We start from the raw sequence: 18,868 nt of genomic DNA, 5'->3' as shown, positions 1-18,868 counted from the left end.
GAGCATCTTAAGTGCTCGCAAAGTGCTCGGTAAAGTTGGATATGCCGAGCATATTTCCCTCTTTGCCGACCACTTTGGTGCTCGGGAAAGACCTCCTTTTTTGTAGTGGTTGTTTGAACTTGTGTAGGAAAATATGAGTAGGCAGCTATGTTTTATTTATGGTAATCACATGCTTGACCTGTTATGATACTAGCTCACTAATTATTTTTTGCTTAGTTTTATCTAAAATATGAACAGAAATTTTTGGGTAGGCACCTCTATCTAAATCTTTATTATGATCAGATCTATTAGTTTGTGGCATATTAATCTTGTCACTGTATATATTGGGCATGTGGACGATATCTATGTGCGGCGTGCAGAGATGATCAAAACAAGAATACATTTAAATCCAGAAATGCAGCCCAAATCTTAGATGATGTATTGGTCAGTAATTAACCTAAAACATGAAAAGTCATAATTAAACAGTTTTAGGTCATATTATAAGATTTGAGTTTAATATCATGTTAAGATCATTTTAGGTCATGCTTTGTTAGAATGAACTAATAATAGACTAACAATGACATAAAAATGTCACATGCATACGCATGATATTGTTCTGCATTTCTGTATTTAAATTTAGTTTTTCATATATTAAAACCCATTTTATATAAGTCAAAATTATTATTTTATACCAATATTTATGCGTCTTAATTACTCCTTATAGTGGTGGAACAATAAATGATGTAAGAAATAAGTAAGAATTGTTGGTTTCAAATTAATCTCTTATCAGCATATAGTAAATGTATACATACTAAAGTAGTCGACGTGGCAACATACACTTCACAAAACAAATTCATATTTAATTCACTACATCTCAAAATTGATAGATTAAATTAAACCTTTTTTATCCGTTCTGTCGTATAGTGTTTCTTATATACCTAATTATTGTCCTATTATATTTGTACATATTTAACCTTAAAAAATTAAAGAAAATATTGGCGTTTTCCCATAATTAACGGCATGCATAATCTTCTTGTAATTATTCATAAACAATAATAGAAATAATAATAAAATAAACCGCCATTTGAGTCATGTCGCTTTGCTGTTAGATTAGATAACGCGAAAGAGATAAAGCGGAACACTTCACTTGGCTCCTTCCTCACTTGATTTTCCGGCAATGGAAGCGGCGAACGGCGGAGTTGTCGATTCGATCGTGCAGGTGCCCTACGCCGCTACTGTTCGCGTGATGCTCGCTTCGCTTGAGCGGAATTTGCTGCCGGACGCCGTCGTGCGCCGCCTCACGCGGCTGCTGCTCGCGAGTCGCCTCCGCTCCGGCTACCGGCCGTCCGCTGAAATTCAGCTCTCCGATCTCGTTCACTTCGCGCATTGTATGCTGCTCACTCTTTTGTTTTCAATTTCGAATGGAAATCTATGTTTTTCTGCTAGTTAGGAGAATGTATGTTGCAATTTTATCTTATTTCGAGTTAATATCTTCAATTTTGTGGTATTTTTTAGTGCTCGTCTTTGATTTCTTTTGATTGGCGTTGTTAGATCATACCTAATGTTTAGCTCTATGTCACATTGAGTCAAAATTGAACTTATATAGTGAAATCCTATGGTTTGAATTTCATGAGGTCATCTAGTTAGAGATTTAACTTGAAAAAAATCAGGGAAAGAGATTGAAGAACTATAAAGCCATTATAGATATGATGTCTGGTGCAGAAAATTTGAGTTCTATGTAGAATTTATAGCAATAAACAAATGGATTTCCATACTAATAACTTTCACCTCGCAGCTTTGAGAGAGATGCCGATAGCAATCAAGACAGAAGAGCCGAAGTATCAACATTACGAAGTTCCGACCTCTTTCTTCAAGCTCGTTCTTGGGAAGCATCTGAAATACAGGCAAATCTTGTTTTCTTTTACTGAAATAGGGAGATGGGAATATATTTTTTACTTGAATGTAAGTGTTGATCGTGCTTTGTATGTGGCATTTTGCAGTTGCTGCCTTTTCCCAGACAAGTCGAGCACCTTAGAGGACGCTGAGAAGGCGATGCTAGAGTTATACTGCGAGAGGTCACAGATAAAAGACGGCCACACTGTTCTTGATGTTGGCTGTGGCTGGGGATCGCTTTCTCTGTATTTAGCACAGAACTATCCTAATTGCCAGATTACTGGGATTTGCAATTCAGCAACACAAAAGTTGCACATTGAGGAGCAGTGTCGGTACATACTCTTTTTCCCTTGCATAAAAGAGTCAAATGTCACTAGAAACTATTCTTGGGCATTGAAGTGATATCTCAATACATACATCAGTTTTGAGTCCAATGCCAGTTGATTTTGTTGGAGATGCTCAATCTATCTGCACTGTTTTTCGTGGCAGGGATCTTGAGCTGCAAAATGTGGAGATCATTGTAGCAGATATCAGCACATTTGAAATGGAAGCTTCATATGACAGAATATTTTCCATTGAAATGTTTGAGGTACAATCCAATTTGAGTAGTACAAATTATTGGTGGTCGGGCTGATGAGTTTCGTGTTCATTTCACTCTCAAACAGCATATGAAGAACTATCATGATCTTCTTAAGAAGATTTCTGGGTGGATGAAACCAGACAGTCTTTTATTTGTACATTATTTCTGCCATAAAGCGTTCGCCTACCACTTTGAGGTAACCATTTAGAAGGGCATTCTAATTCTAACTTTAAAAATCTTTCACACTAAGTCGGGATGTTTTTATAGGATATCAATGATGACGACTGGATCACTAGATACTTCTTCACCGGAGGTACAATGCCCTCAGCTAATCTACTCCTTTACTTTCAGGTGAGGCCTTTCGTATAATTCATCAATCCATCTTTTCTATATTTGGGTTTTTTCTTTCATTTTCACTGGCTTCGTGTGATTCTGTCTTGCAGGATGATGTTTCTATAGTCAATCATTGGCTTGTAAATGGAAGGCACTATGCACAGACAAGGTAAGGACAATAACTATGAATCAGAAAAGTTTCTTACTAAGATGTTAAAGTAAATCTAACGAAGCCATCCTTCGTTTGCAGTGAAGAATGGCTCAAGAGAATGGATAGGAACTCGGGTTTGATAAAACCAATAATGGAATCAACTTATGGCAAAGATTCAGCAGTGAAGTGGACTGTCTATTGGAGAACATTCTTCATTGCAGTTGCAGAACTATTTGGCTACAGCAACGGAGAAGAATGGATGGTTGCCCATTTCCTTTTCAAGAAGAACCAGAAGAGCTAAAGGGAAACAGATTCATCTCATTCTAAATGCAGCAGATGATGTAATTTTCCATGTAACATGACAATGTTATCGTCTTCTATGATAATACAAAACATATTAAAATAAAGGTGAGACCCTAAAATGGGAAGGTAATGTGTGAATGCAGTAAACATTTCAATAATTTCTCACTTGATCATAATATGCATGAATTCCCAATCACTAGCAGTAGCACTAAGATCTCAGATTTCTTAGGTTTATCCAAACTTTGCAGGTAAACAGCAGTCCAAGAGAGGATATTTCGGAGACTTGAATGATCACACTAAGTTAAACTACCAAACGAGTCTGTCCGTTTCTATCAGTAGCATTCATAATTTTTGCTAGACATCTTCTTATCACTGTTCAACAAGCACCAAAATCCACAACGCATAAGAGACTAAGAGAGCTTTTTTTGTTAAATCTCCGAAAGAGATTCAAAGTAACGAAAATTATGATGTAGTACTATAGAAGAACTTGAACAGCCTTGATCACAATTTTAACTCTTACAGATAAGAAAAGGGGCCAAGAGCATACAACAACTACAAGCATAACGGCAACTTATTTTGATACTCATCACCGCATCTAAATTTATCATCTCGGACAATATATTCTGAAATAGCACTGCTCAACGTTTTGTCAACTTATTCGAATAAGTTGCACTTCAAACAAGAATTAAAATGAGAAACTTCCCCTATCCAAAATCCCATTTCACATTACCTTATAAGTTATAACACCACCAAAGATGGCTCCAAACACTCAACCGATGCTCATCTCTACAAAGATACGGTACCTGGATCGTCTCTGAAGTCTTTAAAAATGGAATTCTATCAGTTATTTAGCTTCTCCTAACTTATACAGAAGTTCCACTACAATTTGACGTACATAGAAATGCTACTCTATAGATGAACTTATAACTAAATCGAACTCATTCAAGGTCACGAATCTCCAAAACACACGAAGCAAGTACTATATGATAAACAACAACTTCTTTAACACGACATAAGTACATAATCAGTTGGAACCAATGACCAATCCAAAAAAAACTACTCCCCCCATCCCTCCCTCTTTTCCATTTCAATTCGTCCCTCAATAATTGTCACACTTCCTTTTATTATAAATGGTAATTAGGTCTTACATTTCACTAACTCACTCCACTCACATTTTATTATAAAATCAATATAAAAAAGTGGGTCAAGCATTCCACTAACTTTTTCAACCAACTTTTCTTTACCTTTCTTAAAACCCGTGTCCGGTCAAAGGGTGACAATTAATCGGGACGAAGGGAGTACAAAATGAAAAACGAAAACTTCATTAAATTTCCAGCATTTCATCTCATTAGAAACAAAATCACTAAGAAACACCAGTTTTACTCTTGAATTCAGCTTGATCATTCAAATCCAACAAGTGGGAGTTGATGATATTACAAAGACAAGCTACGGCCTTTTCAAACAGCTGGTGCTCTATGTTCGGAATCTTCAATTCGCCGAGCATGTTCCTGCAGAGAAAGAGAACCGTCGTTTAGTGGTAGTTTGTACACGGTAAAAAGGTACAACCGATAATGCCATAAATAATATGAATAGTGTTGTGAATAGTATCAATATTGTCATAAATAGTGAATAGTGCTCAATAGCAAGGTCAATAATTTATCTCGTACGAAGGTCAGAAATTTTTGTCCTCAAAATCATTCATGTAATCATCAATACACACAACCACACAGTCTTCCACCAAAATACAACACACTCAAAATCTCCCAACACACTTAACTTTTTCAAACAAACACGAAGGAGATGGAGGTGTGAAAATAGTCAAGGAATCATCCCAATTCATCAAATTTTGTCATCTTTACTCTGGGTATGTTTCACACCAAATGAATTCTTTTCAATCATGTCATATAGCATGAAAAATTATATATAGAACATAGATCAAAGCAGCGTACTCATATTATCATCACTTTAGTTTCTTCAAGCTCAAAACGCTCTTTTTCATTTTAAATAATCCTCATGAAATCCAGAAAATAGTTAGAGGCTAACGCTTTAATAAAATCTTTGATTTAATTATAGTGGAACTCTTGAAAGAAACATAAAGATATGATTCATATCCTAGGTGCATACCATTAGCTTTTACTTTTGCTTATATGACGAATTACAAAAGGAAAGATTGGCCGAAACTTTTTAGTAAGACAATTTGGTACGCTCGATGATGACCTGACAAATTTTTCATGTATAATTATGTCTTTTGTCAATGTATTCACTAAGCATCCTAGTACTCAATCATGCATGCATTTCTAAATATGCAGTTTGAGCTGCGATGGAGTGGAGGGTGCTTATCCAATTGGGCTTACTCTTGTATTTATGCAAAATACTCGGAGGTTCATGTCTTCATATATGGAACTGCGTTTAATTAGTTGTTTCCATTATGTTTTTTAAACAAGTTAAATTATGTGTTGTATATGTTTTCCCTTAAAGACTCTGAAGTTTGACCAGGTGTGTTGTATAATCATCCAATTTTTTTTAGATGAGTCAAAATAATCACTTTATCAATGTGGAACAATAAGAGACTTCAATAAGCCCTCGCAATTTGGAGGCTGAAAACTCATCATTGACTTGAGTCTACTGACTCTACTCTAATACTCCCTCCGTTCCCTCATGATTGAGTCGTTTTCATATATAGTACTCCCTCCGTCCCAAAGTTGAGTCGTATTCCTCTTTGCGATGTCCCAAGTCATTTTCTTTTTTTCTAAAAAAAAACATCTAAGTACTCTTACGTTATTCCAACATCTACTTTACTCTCTCTTTATCTTTCCTACTTTATTCATCTCTTCTACTTTTCAACACAATTTCTTAATCTTCGTGCCCAAAATATTTGTTTCAACTTAGTTGGGACAGAAGGAGCAACTTTATTCACTTTCTACTTCATTCTCTCTACTTTTTTTCTCCATCTTACTTTTTATTATCTATTTATTTAACACACTGAACATCATTTTTTTTTAACTCCGTTCGGAAAATTTTGCCTCAACTATGAGGGAATATAGAGAGTATTATGATAGGGATGAGTCAATGGGTCACTCTCCCGAATACGACTAGATGAACACACTACCTTGCCCCCAACGCGCCCTATCAAAAAGTAGGAGTGGAAAATTGCATCCCGCAACAAAGCGAAATTACTCATATACCCTTGTATTTTCCTCCTATTGCTTTCTTTATCCACCATTAGTCATCCCAATGTAGTATTTTTGTTGTTATGTGAATAATTATTTTAACTGTTTTTGATAGGGAATATTACTTTCTATTAGAATTATCGAACTCATATTTTATTATAAAACTAATATTGCACGTAAAAGTAGAATTTATTTTTCACCAACTTCATTTTACTAATTTTCTTACCTTTCTAATATGTAAATATGAGGAAATTGCCTATATATTATGATTAAAAAACTGCATGTAGCAAATTGGAACCTTCCAAATAAACGTGAGTGTGAGTGTGAGTGTGAGTTTGAAATACTCATCCAAAAATTGGATGCTACTGTTGAAAATTGAAACTGTGCAGAATTCTAGCAAATAAGGAAAGATCATCTTATTGGTTCAGTCACAAGCAACTACTCATTCTTTCACAGACAAAACTGCAACAATGGCGGAGCAGAATCAGAAATACCCTCAGTTTAGAGGCCAGCCGCGTCTCCCCAAATTCGCAATCCCCAAGCGCTACGATCTCAAACTCAACCCCGATCTCGCCGCCTGCAAATTCACCGGCGCCGTTCAAATCTCCGTTCACGTTGTTTCAGACACTAAGTTTCTCGTCCTCAATGCCGCCGAGCTCTCCGTCACCTCTAATTCTGTCAAATTCGCGTCTGCGAATAAGGTAAATTGGAGAGAAATCGTTCTATTTGCTATTTCAGTTTTTATAGTTGGTTTGGGAATAAATTTAGCAAAATCAAACTCAGTCTCATTGATGAAAAGGTTTATATTGATTGCAGAGCGTTTTTCAGCTCGTGCATTATAGATTATTTGATAAATTTTAAATTGAAAAGGTTAATGTTAGCTCTGTTGCTTGGGAATTTCAGGTTCTGGAGGCTGTGGAAATAGAGTTATTCGCAGAAGATGAGATTGTGGTTATGGAGTTCAAGGAGAGTTTGCCGATTGGCGTCGGGGTTCTGACTATGGAGTTTGAGGGTACTCTAAATGATAACATGAAAGGATTTTACAGAAGGTGACACGCCTTTACATATAGTATGCATTATGGTATATAATTTGTCCTGTTTTTGCCATCTTAATTATGATGTTGAATCGTTGTTCTATTATGATATTCATCATTCTAGATTCGGCATGATTGTGCAAACAAGTCTTAGAGTGTGCTTATGAAGTACTACATATTTGGGCTGATTTTGTGCGTCTTTCTGGACGTATATGCTTTTGGTATGAAGTGGTACATTTTGTACTTGGACCAAATTTTTGCAGCATCTAGATGATTTTTGGTTTGATCCATCTGGCGATAGATTACTCGAGCTCTGTTTCATTGAGGACACAGGATATATTGAATTCATTTATAGGGTTCATTTGTGTGTGTGTAGATATCATTCAGTACTTGATATCTTTATTCAAAGAGGGAGAAATCATAGATTCTTCTTGTGTATACTGCTCTGCATTATGCTTTTGGATGCATAATGTAGGTCTTGTGAAATTCTTGTCCTATATACATTGAAGTGTGGATAAGAATATGATGCTTTTCTGCAGCACCTATGAGCACAATGGTGAGAAGAAGAACATGGCTGTTACACAGTTTGAGCCAGTTGATGCTAGACGGTGTTTTCCCTGTTGGGATGAGCCTGCTTGCAAGGTACTTTAGTAGTGTCTCAGTCATTTCCTGCTTGTTCATGATCCAAACTTTCCAAGTTGTGTCTTATGTGCTGCCAATTTGGTTTCTGCATATGGCTTGTGGAAGTTGGAACTAATACATTTAATCTCTGCATAATGTTTGGAAATTTGTCTGTATCAGCAGTGTCCATTGAGTTGTCCATCCTAAGGGTCATCAATTTTGTTTCAAGCTAATATGTGTATTCAAGATGGTCTAATTCTTTGATCACACCCAAATGCTTCATTAATATCAAATTCTTATTGCCCAGTTTAGTTTAAGTGATATGTTGTCCCATTGCTATCTTACTGGCATACATATGTACCTTTAGTAGAATGAGATTTGGATGTTAAACCAGTTTCATTTTCTCTTTATGACATATTTCAATTTCCGCGCACATGCTATTCAATTTCAGGCTACTTTCAAGATTACATTAGATGTTCCATCAGACTTGATAGCTCTTTCCAACATGCCAATCACTGAAGAAAAACAAAATGGGAATCTTAAGACCATCTACTTTCAAGAATCGCCAATCATGTCAACTTACTTGGTGGCGGTTGTAGTTGGCATGTTTGACTACGTTGAAGATAATACACCCGAAGGTATATTTGCACCATCCTTCTACCTCAGTTGGATTTTAAAATTAGCTTTGTATGATGATGTATTACTATGTTTACAGGAATCAACGTGAGAGTGTATTGTCAGATTGGCAAGTCAAGTCAAGGGAAATTTGCTCTCGATGTTTCTGTCAAAACCCTTGGCCTTTACAAAGAGTATGTAGCCTGCATTACATGTGCTGTTACTACTAGGTTTCTTGCATATATTTCTATGGGTCTCACAGTGATATGAATCTGTTGACTTAGTTCTTATTAATTTATAACACAGGTACTTTGATGTACCATATTCGCTTCCTAAATTGGACATGATTGCAATCCCTGATTTTGCTGCCGGGGCGATGGAGAATTATGGTCTCGTTACATACCGTGAAACTGATTTGCTTTATGATGAAAATCACTCTGCAGCTGCAAACAAACAGGCGGTAAAATTAATTGCCTGATCATAAATGTGCCCATGATCATGCATCCACCCTTCTTGTTCAAACCCAACATTTGATGATACCATAACCATACTAAAGCATGGCTTGTATTAAAAAACTAGTAAACATGCATATTATGTGAATTTGGCACTTAAATCATCATAAGCAACTGTTCCTTAGTGTACTAATGCCTGCTTGTCTCGTATTTAGGTTGTAACTACTATAACGCATGAACTAGCGCACCAGTGGTTTGGCAATTTGGTGACCATGGAATGGTGGACTCATTTATGGCTGAATGAGGGATTTGCCACATGGGTATTATTTTCCTTTCATGTTTTAATCCTTATTTTTATGGAGAAAGGTACTGCAAAGTTCTTGAATTTTTAATTCTTGGAATTCAGATAAGCTATCTAGCTGCTGATAGTTTGTTCCCAGATTGGAAAGTTTGGACTCAGTTTCTCGTTGAATGTTCCGAGGGCCTTCAGCTAGATGGGCTTGCTGAATCTCACCCAATTGAGGTTATTGACAAATATTGACTTTTTTCTTTTCTATATTTAAATGCTTGTTATTAATAAACATAAAGATCTAGGGGACAATGGTTCTTGTTATGAAAAATAAGATTTAGTTAGAATTACTTGTTTTAATGTTGATGCATATATTGAACCTCCAGTTTGTCTGAAATCTCATTTTAGGTGGACATCAATCATGCAAGTGAAGTTGGTGAAATTTTTGATGCAATCAGCTATCAGAAGGGTGCATCTGTCATTCGAATGTTGCAGAGCTATCTCGGTCCTGAAAGTTTTCAGGTTGATGATTTGGTCATTTGTTGCTGGGAATGTCACTATTTGCTCTTTAAAATTCCATCTTATCAATTATATATATCTTATTCTTGTTTCGTCATTCTTTTTTGACATCTTCTAGAGGGGACTTGCTTCCTACATTAAAAAGTACGCATACTCAAATGCAAAGACAGAAGATCTATGGTCAGTTCTTCAGGAAGAATCTGGTGAGCCTGTAAACAAGCTGATGAACTCATGGACAAAACAAATAGGTTATCCAGTCGTCTCAGTGAAGCTCAATGGCCAGAGCTTGGAGTTTGAACAGGTTATTTGAAATCCATTCTTTTCCATGATTGATTCTTTATAGCTTTTGGAAATTCTGATAGCCGTTAGTCTCGATTTTTTGGACAGTCACGGTTTTTGTTTACTGGTTCTCATGGTGATGGCCAATGGGTTGTCCCAATAACTTTGTGCTCGGGCTCTTATGATGCTCGTAAAAGTTTCTTGCTGGAAACCAAAAGTAAGACTCTTGACGTTAAGGATTTAATGGGTGTCTCAATTCCATCGGGCCAACACTGGATCAAAGTTAATGTGGAGCAGACTGGTTTTTACCGAGTGAAATATGATGAGGGCCTATTGGCTGGACTGAGGAAAGCAATAGAGAGAAAGTACTTGTCAACATGTGACAGAAGTGGTAATTTCATTTACTCTTTAACCATCATTTCTCTTGTCTTGTTTTGTGGGTTGGCAGGCAAATTTTTAGAGATTCTCTTTATATCTTGACCAGGAATACTGGATGACTATTATTCCCTGTCCATGTCATGCGAGCAATCACTGACCTCTTTACTTGCTTTGATGAGTGCTTACCGAGAAGAACCTGAGTATACAGTTCTATCTAACTTGATCACTGTAATGTTCTCATTTTTCCAAAATTTAGTATTTTGGCAGATTTTCTCAACCCATGGATTACTTATTCAGTATTTCCATAACATAAATTTTCTTTGTTCTGCAGATAGCTTCCGTGGTAGCAAAAATTGTAGCTGATGCCTCACCTGAATTGGTTGGTGATGTCAAACTGTTCTTTATCAATCTTTTACAGAACTCTGCAGAGTATGTAATTCGTGATTTCTCTTTCCTGCTTTCTACACAACGTTTGATGGGTTGGTAGTAGGGTACATGGGTTCATGAAAATATCATATCTGCTCGAGCTACTCCTTTGGGATTCAAACGTCCTTGAGTTGAGATGCAACGGTTGATGTTGTTTCTTTCTTCCAATCTCATGAATCTGTAGATGTCTTTTAGACCACCATTTTTCTTGCTTTACCTGCCCTTGATGCTGTCTCTTTTTTTATCAAACTATAAACAATGTAGCTCGTAGAAATTTTACAAATATTAAATTTGGGTGCTATTTCGTTTCTTTGACAGGAGACTTGGTTGGGATCCTAAACCAGGGGAGAGCCACCTTGACAGCATGTTGAGAGGAGAGCTTCTTAAAGCTTTGGCTATATTCGGACATGAGGCTACTTTAGACGAAGCAAACAAGCGCTTCCGCATATTTCTGGAAGATAGAAACACAGCTGTTCTTCCTCCTGATTTGAGAAATGTACTAACAGAAAACTTCTAAACTCTATCCAATATCATCTTTTTCGCTGACGGCACCTTCTCGTTTCCTGTTTCCAGGCAGTATATGTAGCTGTGATGCTAGGTGTGAACAAATCAAACAAATCCGGCTATGATTCTCTTCTTAGAATTTACAGAGAAACCAACCTCAGCCAGGAGAAAACACGAATTCTAGGTACAATTTCATCTTTTTACACCGTGTTAATCTGCAGGCGCTAATGGTGTCCTATCTTTCCTGAAGGCTCGCTAGGTTCTTGCCGGGATCCTGAAATCGTTCAAGAATTCCTCGACTTCTTGTTATCTTCAGAGGTAGTGTTTAGGTCAAGTAAAAATGAAGATTCTTAGCTGCAACTCGATCTCTTGCAATAGCGATCATTCTTTCTCTAATGCAGGTGAGAAGCCAAGACGTCGTGGTTGGGGTTTCTGTCAGCAGAGAATGTCGTGAGACAGCATGGAATTGGTTGAAAGTAAGCTATTTACTCACTTTGCCTTGTATCTGGGTGGCTGGCCTCCACTGATGGTTGGCTCGTCTCGTTTACAGGCCAACTGGGATAATCTCACCAAGACCTACGGCTCCGGATTCCTGATAGCTCACATCATTAGTGCCATTGTATCACGAGTATGTTCTCATCTCCTACGCTCTCATCTAATCTTAGGCATTCGGGTTCTTACGTTACGTGTCATGTTCATCCAGTTCTCGTCTTTTGAGAAGGCGGCAGAAGTGGAGGAGTTCTTCAGCAGCAGGATGATGCCGAATATAGCGAGGACGGTGAAGCAGGGCATTGAACGCATCCACATCAATGCAGCCTGGGTTAAAAGCATTCAAAACAAGGATCTCCAACATGCTGTGAAGGAGCTCGCATACAGTAAATACTGATTCACCTGTGTGCAACTCATGTGTGTGTATGTAGTGTGTGCTAGTATGTGTAGGTATCTAATTTATAGAATTCAAATTGTCGAATTGAATGAATTTGAAATTGTAATTCAATTCCAAATCCAAGTAATTTTTATGATACCAAACACTAAATTTGGAATTAAAAGCTTCAATTTTACGCTCTCAATTCTATGTATCAAATGGAGTCTTATGGAAATATATCATATATGAAAGAAATTCTGCATTATGATTAATCTCTGTTTCAATTTTATGACTTGACTTGACACTAACACTATACACCATAACTAAAACATATGGGCAAATCACAAATACTAATCTTTATTTTAAGTCTTGTTCTTAATCTTTCTTTGAGCCTTTAGGTCGACTACAACAACGGAGATGTTGTCCTTGCTGCCCTTTTGCAGCGCCCGGTTCGAGAGGTACTCTGCAGCCGCCTGAGCTGCAGGGTCGATCCCCTGGCCCCGTTCTAACGGGAGAGTGGAGCCGTTGTGCTTGTGCCATAGTAGTATCCTTTTACGAGCTAGATCACAGGCCTCGTCATTTGTCATGACATCCCAAAGGCCGTCACTCGCCAAAACGAGGCAATCATCGTCCCTCGTCCGTGGAACGAACATCACCTCCGGATCGGGGATGATCCAGGGCTTCAGATATCTGTCTCCTGCAGTAAACAAAGGTGTGAGCAAATAAGACTGGATATTATGGAATGATGGTAGGAATGAAATGGAAACAAAAAGTGAAACAAGGGCGTACCAATAGACCTCGACATTGCAAGGACACCAAAGACACGATGGCCGTTCCATTGTATGACCTTCCCTCCCGATGCCTCGATCCGTGCATACTCATCTTCCCGATTAGGCTGCATGATATGACAAAGAGGAGTTTAGAGAGCGCTAAGTCAGACATATTCCCCTAAAGATGTCTAGTCGGGTGGTTACCTTATGATCGATGGAGAGGGCTATAGCTTCTTTTCCACGGTAGAGCACGCCTCTCGAATCACCACAGTTGGCCACTATTATATGTGAAGAACATACTAGGGCAACAACAGCCGTGGACCCCACGGTCTCGGGGGCAAGCGGCTCGAGGCTGGCCTTCCCTCCGATCTCATCATCGACCTTGAGAAAACTCCTAGTGAAAGCCCTCCTCCACTTCTCTTCACAGCTAGCATTATCATCAAGGTTGTTTATCATCACATCCAACTCTTCATTCAAAGCAAGATGCAGATGATCACCACAGTAGTTAGCTACCTGATGCACACCAAGATTTTGACATAATCATATCTCGAGACTGCGATACAATCATATAACAACGGTGAATAAAAACACGAAAACGATATAAACCTGCGAGCCTCCATGACCGTCGTACACTCCATAGAAGTGGCCTGTCAGATGACTCAAGCACGTCGTCCCTCCATCAACTCCTTGATCACCGGTTAGCATCCGGATCGGGATTTTCAGCAATCGTGGCAAAGTTGTGACTGCATCTTCCATCTCCGGGCGCCTACCACACACGGAGCTGAGACCCCAAAGAGGCACGCAATCCACTTCAAAGAAACTCCGGCTTCCCCTGCCAGCCACCCCTTTATCCAACCGGACATCAGTCGTGGATGCTTTAGAGACGGGAACATCATTGCCCGGATTTCTCGAAATTGAAGCAAGTTCCTTCTCAACCTCTGAAAAGTTGGCCTCAAAGCTCAAGAAATCATCACCACACAGGCTACTAGTATCACTCACTACCGATAACGAGCCGCAGCTGTCGGCCAACGCATCCCCCTCCAACGACGAGGAACCATCTTCCTCGCTGTCACGCACCACAACATCACGAGCCCGCCAGACGGTCTCATCCTCAGATGTCATATCTAAAAATGAACATCAATCACCATCATTCAAAAAAGGAGTCACCATATATAGATCTCAACTCCCAACTTCCTCTAATCTCTCAAATATTCACTTAATTAATCTATTATCTAACTCCAATAGCAATACATGAAAAAGCAAGAGAAGGAAAATCCATAATCACCATGATAAGTGAAACAAAACAAAAGAAATAACAAGAAAACAAATAAAGACTGGGAATTTAAGATAAGCCCTTGTTAATTCATGAGATGAATTAAAGCAAGGAAACAACAAAATGGTAGATGAAAGAGAAAAACAAGAAGAAAAGGCAGAGAAAAGTTTGAGGAATCACAGGAAAACCATGGATCTGCGGAAATCTATGTCAACCCTTTATTCAAATCTTGAGTTTACTTTATTTAGTCAAACTCTCCCTTTCAACCAATAATTGTGGTAACAGAAATAACTAAAATAATAACAGCAAAAAAAATGAAAATTTGTTTCCATCCTTTCACCATCTTGAACATCTGTTGACACATCAAGAATCCAGCCTAAAATTATGGTTTCTCCAAATTTTGAAAAAAATATCATTGCAAAAATTCCATCTTTTTTATAGTTTTAATAAAACACGTTACAAAGTTAGATGTTGAATATTAGAAGAACTCGAAAATAGAAACATGAATTGTGGATAAAATACAATTTCTTTAAAATATAGTCACGTGTAAAATGCCATGTGTATTTTCCTTCTAAACGGTTGCAAATCCACGACTACTACTTTGGCTCGTGTATATTTCATTGTCGTAGTATCTATATAAATAATATAACAGAAATTGTGGAATGTAAATAATAAAATGGAAGAAAACATTGATAGTTTAAGAAATTATTGACAAGAGGTCTTCTATATAGAATACAGTTTGAATTTAATATTCTACACTAGGTAGATTAACATACTAGTATTTCATAGGTGTATTTAGGAAAATAGAACGCACCACATCTTGTAATTTTTCGATCTTCTGCATATTCGAATAAGAGTTCGATTTCATGTCTTTTGTTCATTTTTCGTTCGATTTAGTTTAACGCGAAGAACTGTGTTACGTGTGTATGCGCGCGATGTGAGTTGTCGGGCCAATCAGCAAACAAGTGAAGAATTTAAATTAACTACTACTAACGATCAAAGTTTAACATTAGTTTTGCATAGATTTTTGAAATCCAAAGTGGATTGAAATTATTTAAATAGATAAAAAATGAAAAGAGAAAAAGGGAAAATAATAAGTTAATCGAAATTCCAGAGCCCAGTTTCTAAATGGGCCAAGTTAAATGGGCCTATAAACGAAACTTTCCTCACAAGCATTCTCGATCTTCATCAGTTTCAGTCATCACTCATCACTCATCACTGTCGATTCCCTTTATTTCAACCTGCTAAACCCTAACCCTACACCGGATCTCTCTCTCTCTGCTCCTTTTCTCTACTTCATTTCCTCCCCGTAGATCGACAGCTAATGGCGAGCACAGTGGAGCCGACAGCTCTGAAGAGAGAGGAAGAGGAGGAGGAGGATTCGAAGCCATTGGCGGAAGATGAGGATACTGGAGCTCAAATAGCTCCGATCATTAAACTCCAGGAAGTTGCCGTTACAACAGGCGAAGAGAATGAAGACGTTCTCCTCGATTTGTGAGTAATTTAACTCTATATTTGAGTTCAAATGCAAGTATTTTGGTAGTATAATTGTGATTCGAGTTGCTACAGTATTTTATTTGTGTTATTAATCGGTTAGATGTAGGATGTGAGTAATCTTATTCAGAATTTAGTTTGAAGTAGAATGCCATTTGTACGATTAGCTGAGCAATTGTTTGTGTTTGATATGGAGGTGTAATATTGGGTGCATTTGACTGAAATTGGTGTGCGATCATAGTCGTGTGAATGTAGATTTAGGATCAAGTGAATTGCTTCTATCAACTACACCTTTAATGGAAAAGTTAAAAGTGTATTGATTCATTTCTTTAAGGTGTTTTGCTTTGCAATTTGATGCTTTTTGATCGAGGATATTTGGATGAATCTGTGCGATTTGATGCAATACAGCTGCAATCGTAGCTAAATTATTGTAACTGGAGATCTGTTTCTTCTGCATAAAAGAATTGATATGGTATAAAATGTTCATGGAAATACTGCTTGTATTATGCAGTTATCAGTATTTGATGTTAAATTGTTTGTTTGTTGGTAGGAAAGCGAAGTTGTATAGATTTGACAAGGAAGGTAACCAATGGAAAGAGAGGGGAGTTGGGACGCTGAAGCTTCTCAAGCACAAGGAGACTAGCAAAATTAGGCTTGTTATGAGGCAGAACAAGACTCTCAAGATCTGTGCCAACCATCTTGGTAAACAAATCATCACGAATATGCGTTTTAAGTTGTCTATGTTATTATGTTTCTATCTTAAGTTTTATTGATAAGAAAAGGATGTAAAAAGGTAGTATTACTGGTGTGCAATTTGTACATGATATCTTGTTGATTTTTAAGGCTTGTGAAGGTGTGTCAGCCTGACTTTTTCCATTTCAATTGTAGTGCTTCCCACAATGTCAGTACAAGAGCATCATGGCAACGACAAGTCCTGTGTGTGGCATGCTGCTGATTTCTCAGATGGAGAGCTAAAGGAGGAGACATTTTGTGTTCGTTTTGCCTCAGTGGAGAGTGAGTTTTTCTACCTTTTATTGCCAACATTGTGGTTTTCCATATTCTCATACCAGTATTCAAATTACAAGATTGATCTTCGTATGGTGTTACTACCAACCAACTTACATTAATAGGTGAATGTATCGTAATTTGGAATCTGTTTGTTTGATTTAGGATTATTGATACTAATGTTTCAGGGACAACTTCCTATGGTGATTGCATCTCTTATCTATTGGTTAAAATTGCTTATCACAATTCATATTAAGCTATAACAACTTCATCCTCATTAATATAGTTATAAGTCGAACTATGTTAAATGTTAGCATATAATCTTGACTTCAAATGTTTTAAGTTTTTGTGAGACGTCAACCAGTTTATTTGTGTTTTATACCTATGGTTGCTTGCAGTTATCTTCTCTCATTAGGATTACTTAAAAAGCTTTCAAGCAGAAATGAGCTGTATATAATTTTCTTCTCCCTCAGTGCGATGTCATTAGGAGCTTCTTCTAGTATGCTTATGGGGTTTTCTCCTTTTCAGATTGCAAATCTTTCAAAGACAAGATTGAAGAAATCACTGAGTCTCTGACAAAGGAGAGTGGAGATAGTGCAGAAGCTGATGCTGCAGCCAATCTCATTGAAAAGTTGAGTGTTGAAGAAAAAGGCAAAGAAGAGAAAGTAGAGGCCAAAGAAGAACCTACTTCCAAGGAAGAGAAAAAGGATGAGACCGAGAAGCAGGAAAAATCTGGCGATGGCAATTAGGGGAATACACAGGTTTTTTTTTTCTCGTTCGGGTTTTTGTTGGAAAAAGGGGAAAATTTCAAGTGGGAAAATCCCAAGACCAGAATACTACTAAAATCATCAAAACAAGTTGTCCATTTGGTTGTGTTGGTTTGCTTGCTGTTGTCCTAGCTGGTTTAGTGTCATTTTGTGTGTTCATAGTTTTGGAGTGTGTGTTGTTTGCCTCATGTTGTCGTTTGTTTGTTCGTACGTCGGTTGTGAAACTTTTCCGGGGTCCATTACCATCGCTGCCTATATTTTAATGGCTGTTGATTAAGGTTTTTGATTGCTTTGTCCTTTGTAATTTTATATTCCTCTTCAGGAGACTCGATTTGTAAAATGTACTATCATGAGAGGATTTCACATTGCATTGCGTGTCTGACGGATAGGAACGTAAATAACAAGAGCTTAGACTTGGGCAATTTTAAATACAACACGAAAATTTTACACAATTACGTGTAAAATTAATTTGACATTTACGTGTATATGTTCTTCTCAGATTGACTAGTTAGGAATTCGACAATTTTAGAATAGATTTGGGTTGGGATCTGGTAATCGGTTATTTTTATGTTAATTATTTTTATTCTTTTTAAAAATATTATACTTTAGTTTTATTATCTAGGTTCGCGTAGATCAAGTTTTGTAGTGTAATTTAGGTTTAAAAATAAGATTTAATCGTGCAATATCAGGTTTTAAGCATGCAAATCAGGTTCCTGTCGTTATCGTGTCATTAATGTTTGTGATGCGTGCAGATTGTGCTCATGTTTGCAAGTGGCAAATTGGATTTGTTTCGGATTGAGAATTTTCTTAAAAATCTTTGGATTGTGAATCGTTATCAACTTAAATGGATAATAACTAAAAAACCCCGGAAGATTTGCACACCTAAAGCCTAATAAAAAGAATGGCATATGTTATGAAAGTAGGTCATTATCTATGGCCTAATTAAATGAAAGGCATTTGGGCATTTGGGCATATACTATTATGAATGTATTATGAAAGTCGGTAATCATCAAAGAAATTTATCAGTACAAGTTTGAAGAGTAGGTGAAAATGACGTCTGTCAAATACATCATCTAAGTAGAAAGAAAACATAAATTTAACTAGTGGTAGAACCGTAGAATGGCTAAAAAATACTACTACTATCAATTAAATTTCTGTCTATTTGCCC

The 18,868-nt window shown here is 37.3% G+C and overlaps 4 protein-coding genes and 1 long non-coding RNA gene across 6 annotated transcripts; 3 read left to right on the top strand and 2 right to left on the bottom strand.

The window, feature by feature from the left end:
- Positions 1-1,065: 1,065 nt before the first annotated feature.
- Positions 1,066-3,343, top strand: LOC125211491 (S-adenosyl-L-methionine-dependent methyltransferases superfamily protein). Of its 2 annotated transcripts, XM_048111317.2 has the most exons (8): positions 1,067-1,367; positions 1,775-1,883; positions 1,980-2,204; positions 2,362-2,461; positions 2,538-2,648; positions 2,720-2,803; positions 2,896-2,954; positions 3,036-3,343. In XM_048111317.2, the coding sequence occupies exons 1-8, from the start codon at positions 1,157-1,159 to the stop codon at positions 3,235-3,237; spliced, it is 1,101 nt and encodes a 366-aa protein (XP_047967274.1). In that variant the 5' UTR covers positions 1,067-1,156; the 3' UTR covers positions 3,238-3,343. The 2 variants fall into 2 exon arrangements, with proteins under 2 accessions (XP_088923648.1, XP_047967274.1); XM_089067522.1 differs by having other exon boundaries at positions 1,066-1,367; positions 1,775-2,204.
- A 1,202-nt stretch (positions 3,344-4,545) lies between these two features.
- LOC148930975 (uncharacterized) lies at positions 4,546-5,300 on the bottom strand. The gene is made up of 2 exons (XR_016136989.1): positions 5,189-5,300; positions 4,546-4,747 (listed from the first exon to the last, which is right to left on the bottom strand). It is a non-coding gene; the product is annotated as an uncharacterized LOC148930975 (long non-coding RNA).
- On the top strand, positions 4,946-12,596 carry LOC125214989 (aminopeptidase M1-like). The gene is made up of 21 exons (XM_048116254.2): positions 4,946-5,103; positions 5,549-5,620; positions 6,866-7,110; positions 7,313-7,458; positions 7,983-8,085; positions 8,516-8,702; positions 8,780-8,873; positions 8,986-9,139; positions 9,347-9,451; positions 9,538-9,654; positions 9,829-9,942; positions 10,058-10,240; positions 10,327-10,609; positions 10,703-10,824; positions 10,928-11,025; positions 11,341-11,518; positions 11,596-11,710; positions 11,777-11,844; positions 11,928-12,002; positions 12,077-12,154; positions 12,230-12,596. Exons 2-21 carry the CDS (start codon positions 5,560-5,562, stop codon positions 12,410-12,412), a joined length of 2,709 nt encoding a protein of 902 aa, XP_047972211.1. The 5' UTR covers positions 4,946-5,103; positions 5,549-5,559; the 3' UTR covers positions 12,413-12,596.
- Positions 12,597-12,633: 37 nt separating this feature from the next.
- On the bottom strand, positions 12,634-14,631 carry LOC125214990 (putative protein phosphatase 2C 6). Its single transcript, XM_048116255.2, has 4 exons — positions 13,768-14,631; positions 13,366-13,674; positions 13,181-13,286; positions 12,634-13,088 (listed from the first exon to the last, which is right to left on the bottom strand). The coding sequence occupies exons 1-4, from the start codon at positions 14,281-14,283 to the stop codon at positions 12,754-12,756; spliced, it is 1,266 nt and encodes a 421-aa protein (XP_047972212.1). The 5' UTR covers positions 14,284-14,631; the 3' UTR covers positions 12,634-12,753.
- Positions 14,632-15,621: 990 nt separating this feature from the next.
- Positions 15,622-18,070, top strand: LOC125216581 (ran-binding protein 1 homolog c-like). The gene is made up of 4 exons (XM_048118333.2): positions 15,622-15,928; positions 16,479-16,630; positions 16,817-16,942; positions 17,462-18,070. Exons 1-4 carry the CDS (start codon positions 15,759-15,761, stop codon positions 17,680-17,682), a joined length of 669 nt encoding a protein of 222 aa, XP_047974290.1. The 5' UTR covers positions 15,622-15,758; the 3' UTR covers positions 17,683-18,070.
- Positions 18,071-18,868: the final 798 nt, after the last annotated feature.

Source organism: Salvia hispanica, chromosome 3 (genome assembly GCF_029641045.1).
Source record: "Salvia hispanica isolate PSC_SH4W2 chromosome 3, Shi_PSC_v1, whole genome shotgun sequence".
NCBI lineage: Eukaryota > Viridiplantae > Streptophyta > Magnoliopsida > Lamiales > Lamiaceae > Salvia > Salvia hispanica.
This window is presented reverse-complemented; position numbering and strand designations above follow the sequence as displayed.

Excerpts from the sequence above, each read along its gene's own strand:
- LOC125211491 (XM_089067522.1), top strand. The coding sequence starts at position 1,157 with ATGGAAGCGGCGAACGGCGGAGTTGTCGATTCGATCGTGCAGGTGCCC. Across the intron at positions 2,205-2,361 it reads CACATTGAGGAGCAGTGTCG|GGATCTTGAGCTGCAAAATG; the intron begins GTACATACTCTT and ends TTTTCGTGGCAG. Across the intron at positions 2,462-2,537 it reads TTTCCATTGAAATGTTTGAG|CATATGAAGAACTATCATGA; the intron begins GTACAATCCAAT and ends ACTCTCAAACAG.
- LOC125214989 (XM_048116254.2), top strand. The coding sequence starts at position 5,560 with ATGGAGTGGAGGGTGCTTATCCAATTGGGCTTACTCTTGTATTTATGC. Across the intron at positions 7,459-7,982 it reads ATGAAAGGATTTTACAGAAG|CACCTATGAGCACAATGGTG; the intron begins GTGACACGCCTT and ends GCTTTTCTGCAG. Across the intron at positions 9,452-9,537 it reads ATGAGGGATTTGCCACATGG|ATAAGCTATCTAGCTGCTGA; the intron begins GTATTATTTTCC and ends CTTGGAATTCAG.
- LOC125214990 (XM_048116255.2), bottom strand. The coding sequence starts at position 14,283 with ATGACATCTGAGGATGAGACCGTCTGGCGGGCTCGTGATGTTGTGGTG. Across the intron at positions 13,287-13,365 it reads CCCTCTCCATCGATCATAAG|CCTAATCGGGAAGATGAGTA; the intron begins GTAACCACCCGA and ends CATATCATGCAG. Across the intron at positions 13,089-13,180 it reads TGCAATGTCGAGGTCTATTG|GAGACAGATATCTGAAGCCC; the intron begins GTACGCCCTTGT and ends TGTTTACTGCAG.
- LOC125216581 (XM_048118333.2), top strand. The coding sequence starts at position 15,759 with ATGGCGAGCACAGTGGAGCCGACAGCTCTGAAGAGAGAGGAAGAGGAG. Across the intron at positions 15,929-16,478 it reads GAAGACGTTCTCCTCGATTT|GAAAGCGAAGTTGTATAGAT; the intron begins GTGAGTAATTTA and ends GTTTGTTGGTAG. Across the intron at positions 16,943-17,461 it reads TCGTTTTGCCTCAGTGGAGA|ATTGCAAATCTTTCAAAGAC; the intron begins GTGAGTTTTTCT and ends TCTCCTTTTCAG.